The sequence below is a fragment of the Sphaeramia orbicularis genome, chromosome 17 (assembly GCF_902148855.1).
Source record: "Sphaeramia orbicularis chromosome 17, fSphaOr1.1, whole genome shotgun sequence".
NCBI classification, from domain to species: Eukaryota; Metazoa; Chordata; class Actinopteri; order Kurtiformes; family Apogonidae; genus Sphaeramia; species Sphaeramia orbicularis.
The window spans coordinates 57,285,476-57,304,440 of NC_043973.1; the positions used below are offsets into that span (position 1 = coordinate 57,285,476).

Genomic DNA, 18,965 nt, shown 5'->3' on the forward strand with positions numbered 1-18,965 from the left:
TGCTGCTAAAGTGTAAACAAACAAACAAACAAACAAGTGGAACCCCCTTGACTCCACCGAGGGGGTGTTACCGCCTGTTTTAGGCTAAAATAGGTGATTTCATTCATTTTATTCATATTTGACATTTATTCGTCAACATTCGAACACAAATCGATCCTTCATATGTCTGAGTTTTTCTGAAGCCTCTTTTTTTTGCTTCCATTTGTTCATTTATCGTCGTTGTTAATGTTTGAGGACGAACCCGATGGCATGTGTTTTCATTTGTCCTAGTGGTCGTAGTGATGCCCCCTCCCTGAGGAAGAGGAGGATGATGGTGATGATGGTGATGATTGATGGCTGTGGAATGGGGTCAATAATGCCGGTTTCATGGGGTCGGTAAACAAACCCAAACGGCCGCTCATTAAAACGCCTTTTCCCTCCTGGACGCTTAATAGTGTGATTTTTCATCCTGCGTCGGTTCGTGGCCTTAATAACTTCAGAACCGGACAGCGGGTGATTGATGGGCGATCGGGCGTCAGACGGAGGTGACTGATGAGTGGGACTGTGGTCCGTCGGACTTCATCTGACGTCTCCTTTCCTTCCTCGTGTCCTTCATTCCTTCGTGTCTTTCCTTTTGTCTTAATTCAATCCAGTTTGTATCAATGAAGTAAACCATAGAAAAACAGAAATGTCAAGATTTTCAACATGATTTAACTAAAAAAAAAAGGAAAAAAGTGAAAACAAGACACAAAACAAGTAAAGCGCTCGGAGAGTGCAGACCTCTGCCAAGGCAGATCAATGGCCCCCCGTGCCCCCTCCCCCGATCACCACCAAAATTTAATCATTTCTTCCTTGTGCCAGTATCAACACTTCCTGAAAATTTCATGAAAATCCGTCCATAACTTTTTTAGTTATCTTGCTAACAAACAAACACACACCCACACAAAGCAAAGCGATCACAATACCTCCTGGTGGAGGTAATGACACAAAACGAGACGAAAATGGGATGAAAACAATACGAAAATCGGACAGTGTTTTTTTGTTTTTCGTTTTTATATAATTTTTCCCTGTTTTAATCCCATTTTTGTCTCAGTTTTGTATATATTTTATTATTTTAATTTTAACTTGATAAGGTTAATTTTCTTCCTCCACTGGCAGATTTAAGACATTTTAACCCAATAATGAGAACAGGTTTTTTTTTTCTTTTTTTTTTTTTTTTTTTTTTACAGTGCATTCGTTTTTTTCCTTTTTTTTCCTTTTTTTTTTTTTTTTTACTGTGCATTCTTTTTTCCTTTTTTTTTTTTACAGTGCATTCTTCTTTTTTTTTCCTTTTTTTTTACAGTGCATTCTATTTTTTGTACTTTTTTTTTTTACAGCGCATTATTTTTTTTCCTTTTTTTTTTTACAGTGCATTCTGTTTTTTTACAGTGCATTCTAGGTTCTAGATCAGTGTTTCTCAGTGGGGGCGGTATCATCGGGCCACCGTTGGGGGGCGTTTGGAATGAGACAGCTGAGGGGGGGCACTGAAATAAGTCTGTGTAAGTATCAATATCAAGCAGCATGTTATATCAGTGAAAAATCTCTGAGCCCCCCCCCCCCCCACTCATTGCCTCAGTAACTTATTGGTCCTCCACAATAATGTACGTTGCACCAGTTATTGAGCTACACCCCCCTCCCTTCCCGGTCTTTGGTGGTAATGTGTATCACCCCCCTGTTATGAAGGGGGCGCTACCTATTGTATGTAGGTACCCCCCCACACTCAACAACAACTTGGACGTTTGGGTCTTTAAGGGTTAAAGGTGGACGTTTGAGTGTTTAAGGGTTAAAGGTGGACTTTTGGGTCTTTAAGGGTTAAAGGTGGACGTTTGGGTCTTTAAGGGTTAAAGGTGGACGTTTGGGTCTTTAAGGGTTAAAGGTGGACGTTTGAGTGTTTAAGGGTTAAAGGTGGACGTTTGAGTGTTTAAGGGTTAAAGGTGGACGTTTGGATCTTTAAGGGTTAAAGGTGGACGTTTGGGTCTTTAAGGGTTAAAGGTGGACGTTTGGGTCTTTAAGGGTTAAAGGTGGACGTTTGGGTCTTTAAGGGTTAAAGGTGGACGTTTGAGTGTTTAAGGGTTAAAGGTGGACGTTTGAGTGTTTAAGGGTTAAAGGTGGACGTTTGGGTCTGTAAGGGTTAAAGGTGGACGTTTGAGTGTTTAAGGGTTAAAGGTGGACGTTTGAGTGTTTAAGGGTTAAAGGTGGACGTTTGGATCTTTAAGGGTTAAAGGTGGACGTTTGGGTCTTTAAGGGTTAAAGGTGGACGTTTGAGTGTTTAAGGGTTAAAGGTGGACGTTTGAGTGTTTAAGGGTTAAAGGTGGACGTTTGAGTGTTTAAGGGTTAAAGGTGGACGTTTGAGTGTTTAAGGGTTAAAGGTGGACGTTTGGGTCTGTAAGGGTTTAGAAAATCCTTAAGTGTGTACCCTTCCTTCGACTGAAGCGGCGGCTTCAGGGTGAACCTGGGTCGTCAGCTGATCAAATGGACCAATCAGAGGCTGGCGTCCTCTGCACTGAACTCCCATAATCGAACAGACTCAGAAGGAGGGATTCAAACACCGCTTCATTGATCTGTTTCAGCCGCTCGCTGTGATCCCATGAGGCGGTGGGGGTGGGGGGGCGTCTCTCATTGGCTGGTTCCAAGGACGCCGGGCGCTCGCCAAAGCCGCCGTTAAAGCTCAGACGCCGCTCGTACATACGGAGGTCTGCTTCTAGTTCTATCAGTCAATTAACAGACGTTTAAATGAATGTAATGAATGTGATTAGTTCCACTCATTAGCTCGTCTGTTGTGTTAAACACAGAGTAAATAAACGAGTGTTTACACCAGAACACGACTGTTTATATCAAACACCAGCAGAAGAAACAGACGATACAGGAAACGCCAGGATGACAGGTTGTGTTTTAGTGTTAGTCGCATTAATTTATCTTTAGTTTCAGTCACTTTTTCAGGTTTTATGAGGATTTATAGAAGAAAAAAAAAGAATGAACTATGACCTCGAAAAACATTAACTTTAAAATAAAGCATCAACACTAAAGGAAAAACCCAAATAAAGCAGATTTTACCTGCAGTTGGATTTCATTTGTGTTTAAAGTTCGATTAATGATATCACCAGTGGATTCAATCTGGATGATACAGTTTTATTTTATGTTTATTCAGTTTTTCCAGTGCATTTGTAGTTTTTATGACTTTTACGTCTGATACCGGCTGAACTTTTCTTCCATTTTAGTCACTTTTTCAGATTTTGTGAGTGTTTTTAGAAGCTGAAAAGGCTCTAATTAAAGTTGTTGTTTTAGATGAAATATGATCTGACTGAACTTCTGTATTTTACTGGAACATTTAACGTCTATACCAGGGCTCTCAAACTCAGGTTCTTTCAGGTTCCACATTCAGCCTGATCTGATCTCCAGTGGGTCGGACCAGTAAAATAATAACAGAATAACCTATAAATAATGACAACTACAAATTTTTGTCGTGGTTTTAGTGCAAAAACACCCCATTAAATTATGAAAATACTTACTTTTATAAACTATCCAAACAAAAACGATGTGAATAACCTGAAAAAACGGAATTTTCTGAAGAAAAATAAGTTCAGTTTTAACAATATTCTACCGTAACTTCTCATTAGTCCATGTGTATTCTGGATCAGATCTACAAAGACACTAAACACTGAGGAACAGGAAGAAAAGAGTTCAAACTGGACTGAATTTTCTTTAGACATTTCAGGTTGTTCATGTTTGTTCAGGTTATTCACATTTTATTGTTTCAGGATAGTTTGTAAATTTAAATATTTTAATAATTTAATGTTATTTTTTGCACTAAAACAAAGAAAAAAAAAATTGAAGTTGTCATTATTTATCAGCATAATGTAATATTTTTTTCACATCAAACCCAGAAGAAAATATTTAGGTTTTTGTGGGTTCTTCTGCTGTTATTATTTGACTGTAGATCAGATTGGTCTGTATGTGGAACCTGAACTAAAATGAGTTCCACAGTCTGGACTGTGGAATTTTTACACTTTGTAAATTCATCCCAGGGGCCGGATTGGAACCTTTGGGGGGGGACATTTTGCCCCCGGGACGCATGTTTGACACCCCTGGTTTAACAGATTTTGTAGATGATTATTCATTTTATTAATTTTAATGTATGTGAACGAAAAAATAACACAAATATGAAAGACAGAAGTTGACTACACAGCTTCACATTCATTCTGAGCTGAAAAAACTCCACACATCCATGATATTGAGTTTTATTTTTTGATACCAGACCAATCATCAGTGACATTTTTTCATCTTTCTTATCTTTTATCTTTCTTTCGGTCTTTGTTTCAAAGTCAAGCATCCATTTTTTTCCGTTATATTTACCCCCTCCACGGTTTAATTTATGTTAAATTATAGGATAAATCAGAGCGCTCAGTTCGGGCACGTCTGCTCAGCTCCGAGGCATCCCATAATCCACCATCCATCTGTGTTTTAAAGTGAAAAAACGAAGAAAACGTTAAATATTCAGATTGTAAATGTGAAACAGTGAATGTGTTTCAGAGCTGAAGTCTTTCCACCTCCTCCACATCAGGTCAAACATGGTTTCTGCAGCATCAGCTTTTCCTAAATCAGAGGCTGGAAATCCTCCTGTCCTCTCCCCACCCACTGAGCCTCCGGGGGGGGGGGGGGGGGGGGGGGGGGGGGGGGGGCATCAGTGCAAACACAGTTTCCTGCTGGGATTGGTGGAAACACTGGAAAATGTGACCTGCTGTCAGCTGAAGGGTGAAGGGGGGGGGGGGGGGGGCGTGGGGGGGGGGGGTGGGGGGGTCGCCTCAGGGAGAATTAGTCCATATTCCTGATGGGGGGGTGGGGGGTTGACCGCTGTCTGAATGCAGGGGTAACACATCCAGTTTGTCTGTGGGTAGATTTGTATTTAACACTAAAATATTCACAATAAAATCCATGGTTTTCATCCTGATTTTATTGGGTTTTATTAGGGATGCACCAGTACCAATACCAGTATTGGGTATCGGGTCCGATACTTGTACTTGTACTTGTAAAAATACTCTGATACAACTACACCGATACCACTTTGTGGCAGCGTGACATTCGCAGTTCAGTGCAGCAGGTACACAAAGTTAAAAACAGGAAGGACCCATTCACTAACTTCAGTCCCAGATGTCAGTATTAACCCACAAAGACCCAGCGCTACTTTTGTGACAATGGCCAGATGGATTCTTCTCTCTATTTAACCCTTCTTAAGTGAAAATAATTTTTCACAAACTACATTTGGGTCCAAACACAGTAATGTCCCATCAGAGAGACGACTTTAATTGATTTTCATTCCAACATTTATTTCAATATAAAGTAGCTCCTGGTTTTGGATAATCCCTTATGGTCCAACTAAAGCAAAAATGAATTTAAAAGTAAAAATGTGGGTCATTTAGCAACACTAATCTGTCAAATTGTCTCTAAAATTTCCTGTCAGAGAGATTTTGGATACCGTGTTTTGGCCGTTTAAATAACAGTTTTTAAATTTTGTTTTGTTGTAAATTTTGTTGTGAAGTTTTGTTTAAATAACAGACAAAATACAGACGTGACAGCTCCTTTAGGTCAGCAGCGCTACAGTATATACAGCACATATATTCAGTTAACCCAAGTATCAATCATTTATAGTCAATAGATGCGTCTTGAGTGATTTCTTGAATTTCCTTTTACACTTTTCTTGTGTGTTGTGTTCCCGTAGTTTGTTCCATTCTTGCTTAGTTCTGTTTATTACCATTCATTTCATTGTGTTTGTTCTTCATTTGGGTCGTTTAGACTTATCTTTGCCTACTTTCATTGCTGTCTATCTGAACTAAAACAAACATTTTTGTACAAGATAGATGTTTTTCTTTTTGTTCTAATAATATTTCGAAAGAAAACCAGTAGTGAATAAAGTCCTCTTTTTTGAACAGAGCCATGTTTTGTTCATTTGGCAGTGTTCGTCCTCCGTACACACCCTTTGAAAGTGGATGTATGCGTCTGTCGGATCGTTCCCTCTCCTTGCTTTTATAAACTCTGCCGTGGACTCATTATTTGACGTTCTCAGCGTGGTTCCTCTCCGGCGGTGGAACTCCTGCTCCGTCTCATCTCGTCCTTGTGACTGTAGTCATTAACGCCGTCCTTTCCCACCGCTGTTTGCATATCGCACAGCAAATTAACGGTCAGAACTGCACCCTCTGCACTCCCGTTATTGAATCTCAGCGGCAAATTGGTTGTTAGGAATCCTGGGGGGGGGGGGGGGGGGATCAGCACTGGTGGTGGTGGTGGTGGTGGTGGTGGTGGTGGGGTTTGAAGTAGAGAGAGAGGAGCGTCCAGGTGGGCTTCAGGCATTAGCTCCACCCCCTGACCTTTGAGAACAGAAGGAAACACACCCACCTGCAGCGTCCAGAAGATCGCAACACACAGGCTTTTATCGCAACGACCGACTACTGTGAGGACACCGTCACTGACGTCTTCATCATTGTCTTCGTCATCGCCTCCTTCATCATCTTTGTCATCTTCGTCATCATTGTCGTCTTCATTGTCTTCATCATCTTTATTGTCTTTGTCATTGTCGTCTTTGTCACTGCCTCCTTCATCGTCTTCGTCATAGTTGTCATCTTTGTCATCATCATCATCGTCTTCTTCATCATCGTCTTCTTCATTGTTGTCTTCGTCATTGTCATCTCCATCGTCATTGTCTTTGTCGTCGCCGTCTCCATCGTCATCGTCTTCGTCGCCGTCATCTTCATTGCAGTCGTCTTCGTAATCTCCATCATCTTCGTCGCCATCGTCTTCGTCGTCTCCATCGTCGCCGTCTTTGTCGTTGTCATCTTTGTTGTCGTCATCTCCATCGTCTTTGTCGTTGTCATCTTCGTCACCGTTGTCTCCATCATCTTTGTCTTAGTCGTCTCCATCGTCATCGTCTTCATTACTGTCTTCGTTGCCGTCATCTTCCTCGCCTTTGTCTTCGTCATCATTGTCTTCGTCATCTTCGTCTTCATCATCTTCGTCATCATCATCGTCGTCTTCATCATTATGTCTTCAAACATTTTCTTCTCTGAAACTGTCGGATTCATTTCATATTTTGTCTGTTTCTTCTTTGGGACAATGTCAACAAAGTTTGTTCACAGTTTTGAGATGTTTCAATTTTGAAATTTATCAGAAATTTTTTAAATATTCTAAATGTTCCTTTCCTTCTAATGGTCCATCCATGTTTTTTTTTTATATTCATGTGACTCTAGTTGCGGAAAAAAGTTTTTCCATTACAGTTTTATGTGATACACTAATTTAACTACGCCCGAAAAACCACTTCTTGCCAGCGCAAAAACTTTTAGTCGAAAATTGAGACTTTTTGCGAAATTGTCCTTTTTCCAGTAGGTAAATTTTTATGCACAAGTTATATTTGAGCAATTTAAGGGTCAGTGATTAATGTCATGTGTCATGAAGCACCAGAGAAGAAGTGAGACCAAAGCCCATGAGTGTAGTGACTCCAGTCCACTAGGGGGCAGTAAAGAACCTGTTAGAAGGTTCAACCATAACTGATAAACACTGAACGATCAGAAGAACCAGGAGTGAAGGTACAGCTGTGGAGACAAGGTGGGATTTGACTAAAGTCGCATCAACAGTTTAGTTCAATTTTGTCAATTTTTACCTCGCCAAGTGAAGAGGTTATGTTTTCATCGGAGTGTGTGTGTTTGTTTGTTTGTTAGCAAGATAACTCAAAAAGTTATGGACGGATTTTCATGGAATTTTCAGGAAATGTTGATACTGGCACAAGGAACAAATGATTAAATTTTGGGGGTGATGGGGGGATGGGGGAGTATTTGTTTTGTTTCTTAATTGGTTTTGTTGATTATTTTGTCCTTTTCGTGGATTATTTTAGTCATTTTTACTCCTTTTGTTCGTTATTTAACCTAACGGACCGTTGACGGGTTTGATGTTCTACCATCTGAGACGTAGCGTTTGCATGGTGTTCATATTTGTAGAGATGGCTCAGAGTTGGCTCGGTTCTTCTCATGTCCATCGACGTCCCTCCACCGTAGATCGGTATCTGTTGGATCATATCGCGTTAACATCGATCGGCTCCAGGATTATCTCGTCCTCTGGATAACTTTGAGCCCAAAACGCCACCGCTGAACTGGACAGGAAGTGGGAGGTTACCAGGGCGACAGGGACTATGGTTTCCTCCAGGTGGATGATGTCAAACCCCAACTGTTGGACCATAAATTATTCATGATGGTGGATGATCAGAACCTGCTCCGGTCTGGGACTGAAGGGAAGACAACAGGACAGGAATGACTGAGGAAAAGGATGAAAAGCAGAAACAGGACGGTTTAGATCAGATCAACAGACCAAGGACAAACATCAGACCACTGTTAAGAATATGGATCATTTCCTGTTTATGTGTCTATACTCATGTTAACCCTCTGGTGTCCAAATATGGACGTCCTTCTGATCACCTTCAGCCCATTATCTGTGCAGTACAGCAGTAATACCAACATTAGAATAATATAATGGAACAGAATGAGATACCTATTATTATTATTATTATTATTATTATTATTATTATTATTATTATTATTATTATTGTTGTTGTTGTTGTTGTTACTATTATCATTCTTATTATTATTATTTATTTATTTATTTATTTATTACTGAGCCTATTAGCCCCGCCCACCATCAACACATTAGCATTAGTCATCGGCTCCAACAGAAGTGAAAGTTGATGCTTCATTTCTTGCGTTGGCTGTAACTGGAAAGTGCCATCAACACGGATTAAGGCTGAAGATTTAAAAAGTATGACTTTTTATCGCATTATTGAGAATATATTTTCAAAATATTAGGACTTTAATCTCATAAAACTACAACATTATTTTTGTTAAATTGTGAGGGTTTTTTTTAAACTATGACTTTATTCTCGAGATATTACATCTTTATTCTCATAGTGACTGTTTTTATTATTTCCGACGTGGCCCTAATACGCCATCATACTGTATAACTAATAACAACACAGTAAAATACAGACATATGTTTAAAAATATATAAAATAGTGCGCAATCAAAATACGCACAAATTAGAAATATACTGTAAAAAAATAAATTAAATATAAAAGTAGAATAAAAATGTATGAAAGTATTGCTGAAATAAAGTAAAATTAAAGTAAAATATCCCAGAGATAATTTAATAATAATGAAACTAATATCAGTTACAGACTTCAATAAATAGTTTAGTTTAGTTTTGATGTCAAACAGATTATAAAAGCACACACAGTTCCAGGTTTGGTCAGGACTGTAGTTCCACTCAACATCAGTTTGAGTAAATGACCATGTGTGTAAATGTTGACGGTAGAGGAGCAGCGCCCTCCACTGGTCACAGCCTGTAACTGGCCTTCATCCTCCTTATTGTTCATCTGTTTTTTATCTGCTCCATCAGTAAAAGCACATTTCACTCATGGCTCTTCTTCTTCTTCTTGTGTTTGTGCAGGTTTCTGATCGTTCTGGGATGTTTGATTTTGGCCATTTTGACCACGTTCAAGGAACACGAGAAGACGTCCGCTCACTGGCTGGTTATACTGGTACCGCAACGCTTCCATCCAACGGCACACCGCACATTAGTTCATTTCATTTTATTTTATTTATTCCATTTTATTTATTTATTTTATTATTTTTTATTTATTATTGCACTAAAACAGGGGTGTCAAACTCCTTTCAGTTCAGTTCCACATTCAGCCTAATATGATCTAAAGTGGGCCAGAGCAGTACAATGATATGAATAATAGGATAAGAACTGATAAATAATGTCAACTCCAAAGTTTTTCTCTCTGTTTTTGAGTGAAAAAAGTCAAATTCTGTAATGAAAATGTTTACATCTATGAACTGTACTTGAACATAACATGAACAAATATGAACATGGGAATTCTGAAGAAAAATAAGTGCAATTTTAATATTATGTCTCAGTTTATCATTTACACATATGCATCACAACTTACAGATCACAGTGGATCAACAAATACACACAACATTTAATAAGAGGCAGAATATTGGTACAATTCTGCAGACTTCTCTTTACAAATTTCAGGTCATTCACATTTTTTGTAAAAGTCTAGTCTGTAAAAATGTAAACATTTTTGTGTAATTGACCTTTTTTTACACTACAGCAACGAGAAAAATGTGCAGTTGTCGTTATTTATAGGTTATTATGATAGTATTTTACTGCCCTGACCCACTTTAGATTGAATTGACCTAAAATGATTTGAACATCCTTGATTGTTAATATCTTCAGTGTAATTTCTGCATTTCATAAATTCATCCCAGGGGCTGGACTGGACCCCAGGCCACATGTTTGACACCTGCGCACTAAAACAAAGACAAAAATGTGCAGTTGTCATTATTTATAGGTTATTCTGTCATTATTTTACTGGTCTGATCTACTGGAGATCAAATGAGGCTGAATGTGGAACCTGAAAGAACGTGAGTTTGAGAGCCCTGGTGTGGACGGTGAATGTATATATAAACTATATATAAAAGTGTATCTGCAGTCGGACATGGGCATCAAATGTGTTTAACGTGTCGTTAAAAAGCATTAAATTAGATTAAATTCAGATTTACTTGCACAAACCCGGTATAAATGTAAAAGCAGGTGCATATAAATATGACAGACTGATGAAGAAGATCTGAACTGGACTGGTTTTGTGACTCTTATATTTTGGTCAAAGGGATGTTGTTGTTTTGCTCCTCAGGTTTTCCTTTTCCCTGGTTTTCTTCCGTCTTTTCACTCGTTCTTCTGCACTTTTCCATGTGATTTAATCCAAGTTCCACCTGAAGTTCCAAACCCAAACATCAGCTGTTCTGTTCTTGTTCCTCAGGAAACCTTCGCCATCTTCATCTTTGGAGCCGAGTTTGCGCTGAGGATCTGGGCGGCCGGATGCTGCTGTCGCTACAAAGGATGGAGGGGGAGGCTGAAGTTCGCACGCAAACCCTGTGATTTTAGGTAAGGGGGGGGTGGGGGGGGTCAGACAACACCTGATTTTTATTGAAGAAATGCAAAATACAGAGTTTATTCTTTTAATAAATGGTGATAAACCACTTCAGGACAGTTAAACCATAGAATAATGTTCCTTTAGGAACTGACTCAGGTCTGGACCATTAAACGCCCCCTGGGCCGCTGGGCCTGGGTCTGGGTCCGAAGCCGGGTCTGCGTCTGGGTCTGGTCTGGGCCTGGGTCTGGGTCTGGTCTGGGTCTGGTCTGGGCCTGGGCCTGGGTCTGAGTCTGTGGTCTGGGCCTGGGTCTGGAGTCTGGGGCCTGGGTCTGGGTCTGGTCTGGGCCTGGGTCTGGGTCTGGTTAGGGACCTGGTCTGCGCCTGGCTCTGGTCTGGGCCTGGGTCTGGTCTGGGCCTGGGTCTGGGGTCTGGTCTGGTCTGGTTCTGGGTCTGGTTCTGGGTCAGGGTCTGGTCTGGGTCTGGGCCTGGGTCTGGGCCTGGGTCTGGGTCTGGGCCTGGGTCTGAGCCTGGGTCTGGTCTGGGCCTGGGTCTGGGTCTGGTCTGGGCCTGGGTCTGGGTCTGAGTCTGGGCCTGGGTCTAGGGTCTGGTCTGGGCCTGGGTCTGGGTCAGGGTCAGGGTCTGGGTCTGGTTCTGGGTCTGGTTCTGGGTCAGGGTCTGGTCTGGGTCTGGGCCTGGGTCTGGGTCAGGGTCTGGGTCTGGGTCAGGGTCTGGTTCTGGGTCAGGGTCATGTGTGTTCTGTCTGTTCTGGGCTCAGACATCTTCGTGCTGATCGCCTCGGTGCCGGTGGTGGCGGTCCGGAACCAGGGGAATGTTCTGGCCACGTCCCTGCGCAGCCTGCGCTTCCTGCAGATCCTGCGGATGCTGCGTATGGACCGACGAGGCGGAACCTGGAAGCTGCTGGGCTCGGCCATCTACGCCCACAGTAAGGTAGGACCGGACCGTGTTCAGCCGCGCGAACCGGGCCGGGACCGCAGCAAAGGCCGCCGCCGTGTGACGCCCGGTCCGGGTCTGTGTGTTTTTTCCAGGAGCTGATCACGGCCTGGTACATCGGCTTCCTGTCCCTGATCCTGGCCTCCTTCCTGGTCTACCTGGTGGAGAAGGACGACGTCTCCATGGACGCGGCGGCCGATGAAAACCCCACGGCTCAGCCCAAAGCGCAGGACTTCGACACCTACGCCGACGCCCTGTGGTGGGGGCTGGTACGTCCAAGGCCACGCCCCTTTAACCAGCACCTGAATGAACCCGGGTCCAGATCTGAGGGGGGAGGCGCTGGAGGACGCTGGGGCTCAGGTCATGTGACTGGGACGGTCTGTAACTAGGGTCATGTGACTGTTCATGAAAGGTTCCCATGGACACAAACAGAACATCATAGGATCCCAGGACAGTAGAATCTGGCAGTACCGGTACCAGTACCAGTATCAGTACCAGTACTAGTATCAGTATCAGTATTACTAACAGTATCAGTACTAATGTCAGTATCAGTACCAGTTTCGATCCCAGTACCAGTACCAGTATTAGTACCAGTACCAGTATTAGTACCAGTACCAGTATTAGTACCAGTATCAGCTCACCGTGGCTCTCGAGTAGTTAGTCTTAAATACGTGTACATCCACAGTACGTCTGAGCGTCATACTCGCCGCTGCTAATGAGCACTGGGCTCGCACATGCTCAGTGGAGCAGCCTCCGCTCGCTCAGTTAATGTGTTCAACTTGTTGTGGCAACGTCGCAATCATTTAAAGTGAATTGACAACGCCCACATTAAGTGAAGAAAGACAGAAAATACCAGAATTCAGAAACAGGAGATTCTCCTTCCAGAGAATAACCCTCCTCCTTCTCCTCCTCTCTTAGTCTTATTCCAGGTAATAGACGGGTCCCAACATACGACCTCAGCAGCAGATGGTTCAATGAATAAGAGTCTGAAAAGAATCAGAACAAAACCATTAAAGACAAACTGGAAACACCATTTAGACTGATTATAGATATCTGACAGTTGAACCTGTAGAAACTGGACCTGGACCTGGACCAGACCTGGACCAGACCTGGACCAGTTCGTCCTCAGACGTCCGACCCCCTCAGAGTCACCGGTACCATGGTAACGTGTGTGTCCATGTGCGTGTTTTCCAGATCACCCTGACCACCATCGGATACGGAGACAAAACCCCAAAGACGTGGGCGGGGAGACTGTTGGCCGGAACCTTCGCCCTGATTGGCGTGTCGTTCTTCGCGTTGCCTGCAGTGGGTTTGGCTTTGGTTTGGACGAAACCAACACACAGTTTAAACACAAACACCTGCCGGATCCTCTCAAATAATAATATGAACAGAACGGAACCACTGAGTCAGACCCATGGAAACTGTTCTGATGGTCCTCATTAAAACCCACACACACACCCATAATAATCCTTACAGACCCCACCTACCCCCCACCCCCCTCCTCCACCCCCCACCACCACCAGGAGCTCCTCCACCTTCAGTCAGTGACGCTGTGTTTCCATCTCCAGGGGATTCTGGGTTCAGGTCTGGCTCTGAAGGTCCAGGAGCAGCACAGACAGAAGCACTTTGAGAAGCGCCGCCATCCGGCCGCCGGACTGATCCAGGTCAGACCACAGCCACCTACACCACCAGCAACAACACCTGCACCACCTACACAGCCACCAACACCACCTACACCAACTGCACCACCTACACCACCAACAACACCTACACCAACTGCACCACCACCTACACCACCAACTGCACCACCACCTACACCACCACCTACACCACCAACTGCACCACCACCTACACTACCAACACCACCAGCACCAACAACCCCAAAAACACCATTACCATCATAAACATCACCAACAACACTAACACCACCTTCAGCAACACCACTAGCACCAACAACACCACCCACAGGAACACCACCACCAACACCACCTACACCACCAACAACACATACACCACCAACACCACCTACACCACCAACAACACATACACCACCAACAACACCTGCACCACCTACACCACCAACACCTACACCACCAACAACACCTGTACCACCAACAACACATACACCACCTACACCACCAACAACACCTGCACCACCAACAACACATACACCACCTACACCACAAACAACACCTGCACCACCAACAACACATACACCACCTACACCATCAACAACACCTGTACCACCAACAACACATACACCACCTACACCACAAACAACACCTGCACCACCAACAACACATACACCACCTACACCACAAACAACACCTGCACCACCAACAACACATACACCACCTACACCACAAACAACACCTGCACCACCAACAACACATACACCACCTACACCACAAACAACACCTGTACCACCAACAACACATACACCACCTACACCACAAACAACACCTGTACCACCAACAACACATACACCACCTACACCATCAACAACACCTACACCAACAACTGCACCACCAACACCACCTATACCACCTACACCACCTACACCATCAGCAACAACACCAGCAACTGCACCTACACTACCAACACCACCAACTGCACCACCAGCACCAACAACCCCCCAAAACACCATTACCAGCAAAAACATCACCAACAACACTAACACCACCTTCAGCAACACCACCAGCGCCAACAACACCACCCACAGGAACACCACCACCACCACCTACACCACCAGCTGCACCACCAACACGACCTGCACCACCAACACTACCTACACCACCAACAACACCTACACCACCTACACCACCTACACCATCACCAACACCAATAACACCACCAACACCACCTACACCACCAACAATACCTGCACCACCAACAACACACACACCACCTACACCAACAACAACACCTACACCAACAACTGCACCCCCAACACCACCTACACCACCTACACCATCAGCAACAACACCAACAACAACACCTACACCACCAACTGCACCACCAGCACCAAAAACACCATTACCAGCTCAAACATCACCAACAACACTAACACCACCCTCAGCAACACCACCAGCACCAACAACACCACCCACAGGAACACCATCTACACCACCAACTGCACCACCAACACTACCTACACCACCAACAACACCTGCACCATCACCACCAACACCAATAACACCACTAACACCACCTCCACCATCACCACCACGTCCACTTCTCCTGACTTCATCTTGTCCTTTTGTCTTCCTTTACAGTCCGCCTGGCGATATTATTCCACTAATCCAATCAGGGAAGACCTTATTGCCACGTGGAGGTTTTATGAAACCATCATCTCTCTTCCCTGTTTCCGGTCAGTAACGTAAACCTCCACACCTCCACCTTCTGTCACATCCACACCATCTTATTTTATGTTTGTTCTTTGCTTGAAATCCGTCATGGTTTTTTCCGTTGCGTTTCCACCTGTTTTCTTCAGTTTGCATGTTTCTCATTAACCTCGGACCGAGGCCTGTGGTTTCCATGGCAACCTGGACGACGGACGGGGTAAACTCACCGAGCTGACTTTTTTTAGCATTAACGTCGTATCACACCGAGAGGACGGTCCAGATAAATCCACGTGTAAGTCATGAATAACCCAACTGAATCTGGAACCCTTTAATATTTTCATTCATGTACAGAATCCGAATCCAAACCCAGATTCCACGACAACGCTAAAAGTCAAAAATACAGAGTGAACCGAACCAGAAAACCTGCTGCGTCTCCTTATCTGACACCTGAAACATTCGTCTGTAAATAAATCTCACACTTTGACAACGTGACGAAAGCTTCAGATGACAGAAACACACTTTAAAACCTGGGTCAAACTGGGCCAATCAGAGCACGGCCACGCCAGAACGAGCTGCGTCCTGATTGGCTGAGTGTGTTTTCATTCGCTCAAGTTAAAAAATGTGACTTTTTTCCAGTTGGTGAAGGAGGATTTAAACCAGCCCCTGGTGTGAGAAGACCTTTATTTATTATTTCATCTGGATGAAGTTATTTCTACTGCAGGAAAATCAAACTAAGGCTCCGTTCACACAGCAGGTCTGAATGCACTATTCGGAGTTTTTGGGTGAAATGCGATTTTTTTGTGTGCTCATTCATATTCCACATTAACCCTTTATAGTTCACTCATAGAAATACTCTGAAATTCAAAATGTCAGCCTTAGTGTGTTATTGGAGGACAGAACAAGACTTTTTTACTTTTGTGAAAATTTTCTAAATGTTTATTGTAATGTAAAAAATCAAGGTCAATGAAGTTATCATATTTGGTTCCTTGCCCATAAGTGGCAAAAAAAGGCAAGAAAAACACATGTACGGTGAAAGGACAAACATTTCTCCGACATTTGCACATATAAGGTCCAGACTTCTGACGAACATTTCTCCAGTTCGACATAATGAGATGTAAAATTAAATTTTTGTGAATCTCCGTCAGAAACAGTTTGTGTTTGGAGCTTTTGTCTTGTTCTGGGTCTTTTCCAGACGTGGTTCCATTGTGTTGCGGTTCTATGTGCAGGTTCATGGTCGGTCTGGAGGTTTGTTAACTTTGTCCTTTTCCTCTGTTCGTCCGCAGGAAGGAGAACCTGGAGGTGATGGCCAGGTAGGTCCTGCTGCGTTCACCCACACAGTAAACCTGTAAAGGATGGAGGTCAAACACATGTTGGTTCAGGTTCCACATTCAGCCCAATCTGACCTCAGATGGGCCGGGTCAGTACAACAGGCACAGAATAACTTCACAAGTTATGAAAAAGAACTTATTAGCAGACTAATGAATACGGCAAGTTGATCAGACCAATATTTTGTCAGATATTAGTCATTTTTAATACAATACCCTTATAATCCCGTTGCTGTCCAGAACACTCTGGCGGTGACTGCTGGACAAATGTGGTACAACATGTACAAATACTCAACAGCATAAAAACCACCACATGTAGAACCTGAGGATCCACACGGGTCAGCGCTGTAGTGTGTATATGTACTGGGGCGCCGATAAGGGGGGTAAACATGACAGATTCATGGGGCCCAGTGCTTGTGTGAGTGGGAGGGGCATAGAGCAGTTGGGGGGGGCAGTGTTTGTGGGGGGCCCATCGAGCAGTGTGTGGGGGGGGGGCAGTGGATATAGAAGTTGTTCAAATTTTGTGTAAGATCTGCTGTAGACCAGAGGTGTGAACAGTGAAAGGATGTTAAGGTTTGGTTTGGTTTTCACACTAGCATAAGTGACGTTATTCATGGACCACACCCCCCACGTACATACCCCCCCACCCCCTCCCCAGTCCTACAAATCGATAAGATAGTCAATTTCTGTAGGGTCCACAATGCTTTCATGGGGCTCATAACTGGTAGCAGCACCACTGTATATATGTGTGTGTGTGTGTGTGTGTGTGTGTGTGTATATATATATATATATATATATATATATATATATATATATATCCTCCTGAGACCCGGCAATGCATTTTTGTCCTCTGTAGTGGACAAAAGTTTCACAATTTTACTAAAAAATGCTGTCCATTACAAAGGTCATTCCATTAATAAATAAATAAATAAACGCTCATAACATATAAACTCGTAGCTGACGTTATTGGACAGAAACTCTGTAAACATACAACATAAGTTTCATCCAGTTTTCTGTCTGAACCAAAGGCATTAAATGCACTAATATTATCTACATAACACACACTCAGGGTCAAGTTTATTAACATGAGTTGTACAAAGGTATGAATGAAGTACATAATATATAAAAAATATACTAGAACTGATAAAGACACGTACAAAAACTTATGTAAAAATAATAAAAATAACACGACCGGCAGATCAAATAAATAAATAACAGGTCCAGAAATATTTTCTTAGTTGTTTTAAGGTTTTGTAGTTTGACTGTAGTTTTTTTTTTTACATATTCATATTTTACAGATTTCTAAATAAAGACATATACGTTTGTATCAGCTTCAGTCCTGTTTTCCATCTTTAGAAAGTCCTTAAGGTGAATTTGTAATTATTTAAATTATTAAATGATCATTAGATGGCCTTTAGGAAACAGGACCAGGGTCAGGTGTGTCGGTGCCCCCCCCAGTCCTGACAGAGGTTCATTACAGCGCCGCGTTCTGCTCCGACGCCTCCTCGCCGTGTTCGACAGGCGGGATCGAGTTACTGCCGCTAAAGGCTGGTGAGCAACAACAACAGGAGCTCTGATGTAGAAGAAGAGGCAGAAAAACCTGGAATAACCCTCGAAAAACCAAAACCATCTACTGATCTAAACTGTCTAATACCTGCCGATCCACTTATCCTATCAATCCATGTCAATAATTGGTGTCAAATACAGTTCTTCATCTTTTCATGGTCATCAGATATGACCGTATTTGGACATTCAGAGGCTCTGTAGTTACTGTGGAAACACCATCTTCACCAGTAAAACCCATGGAGTTTGAGTGTAGACGCTCGTTTTTATTTTAAATAGTAAATAAAATGAACAAAAAATAATAAAAAAAATCTACAAAATAATAAATAACATGAAAAAATAAGCAAAAGTTGACTAAAATGAAGTAAAAACAATAAAATAAGCAACAAAATGAACAAAAACACCCATAGTGATTTAATTTAATGTAACATGAACAAAATAAACCCCATATTGAATATAAAATAATAAACCCATGGAGTTGGATCAATGACAGTAGATGGACACACTGGGTTTGTGTTACATAATAAAAAATAATATACATATATTTTTTAAATTACAAAATAATACATAACATGAAAAAATAAGTAAAAAAGTTAACTAAAACGAAGTAAAAAAGAATAAAATAGGCAACAAAATGAACAAAAACACCCAAAGTGATCAATAAAATGAACAAAAATGAATAGTAAACCAACAAAATAATAAGTAATATGAACAAAATGAACCCCAAACTGAGGGTGGAGGCGGGGCAGGGTGGAGGCGGGGCAGGACACCCAGGCCCGGCGGCGGCGG

General features: G+C 42.6%; 1 protein-coding gene across 1 annotated transcript in view; it reads left to right on the forward strand.

Annotated features, from left to right (window-relative positions):
- LOC115437774 (potassium voltage-gated channel subfamily KQT member 3-like) overlaps nucleotides 1-18,965 on the forward strand; it is a 97,271-nt gene that overhangs the window by 64,513 nt on the left and 13,793 nt on the right. The window contains 9 exon segments of the mRNA XM_030161110.1: nucleotides 9,499-9,589; nucleotides 10,880-10,994; nucleotides 11,283-11,294; nucleotides 11,769-11,941; nucleotides 12,040-12,213; nucleotides 13,139-13,249; nucleotides 13,513-13,608; nucleotides 15,220-15,314; nucleotides 16,572-16,598. Of these exon segments, the coding sequence (XP_030016970.1) occupies nucleotides 9,499-9,589; nucleotides 10,880-10,994; nucleotides 11,283-11,294; nucleotides 11,769-11,941; nucleotides 12,040-12,213; nucleotides 13,139-13,249; nucleotides 13,513-13,608; nucleotides 15,220-15,314; nucleotides 16,572-16,598 (894 nt within the window).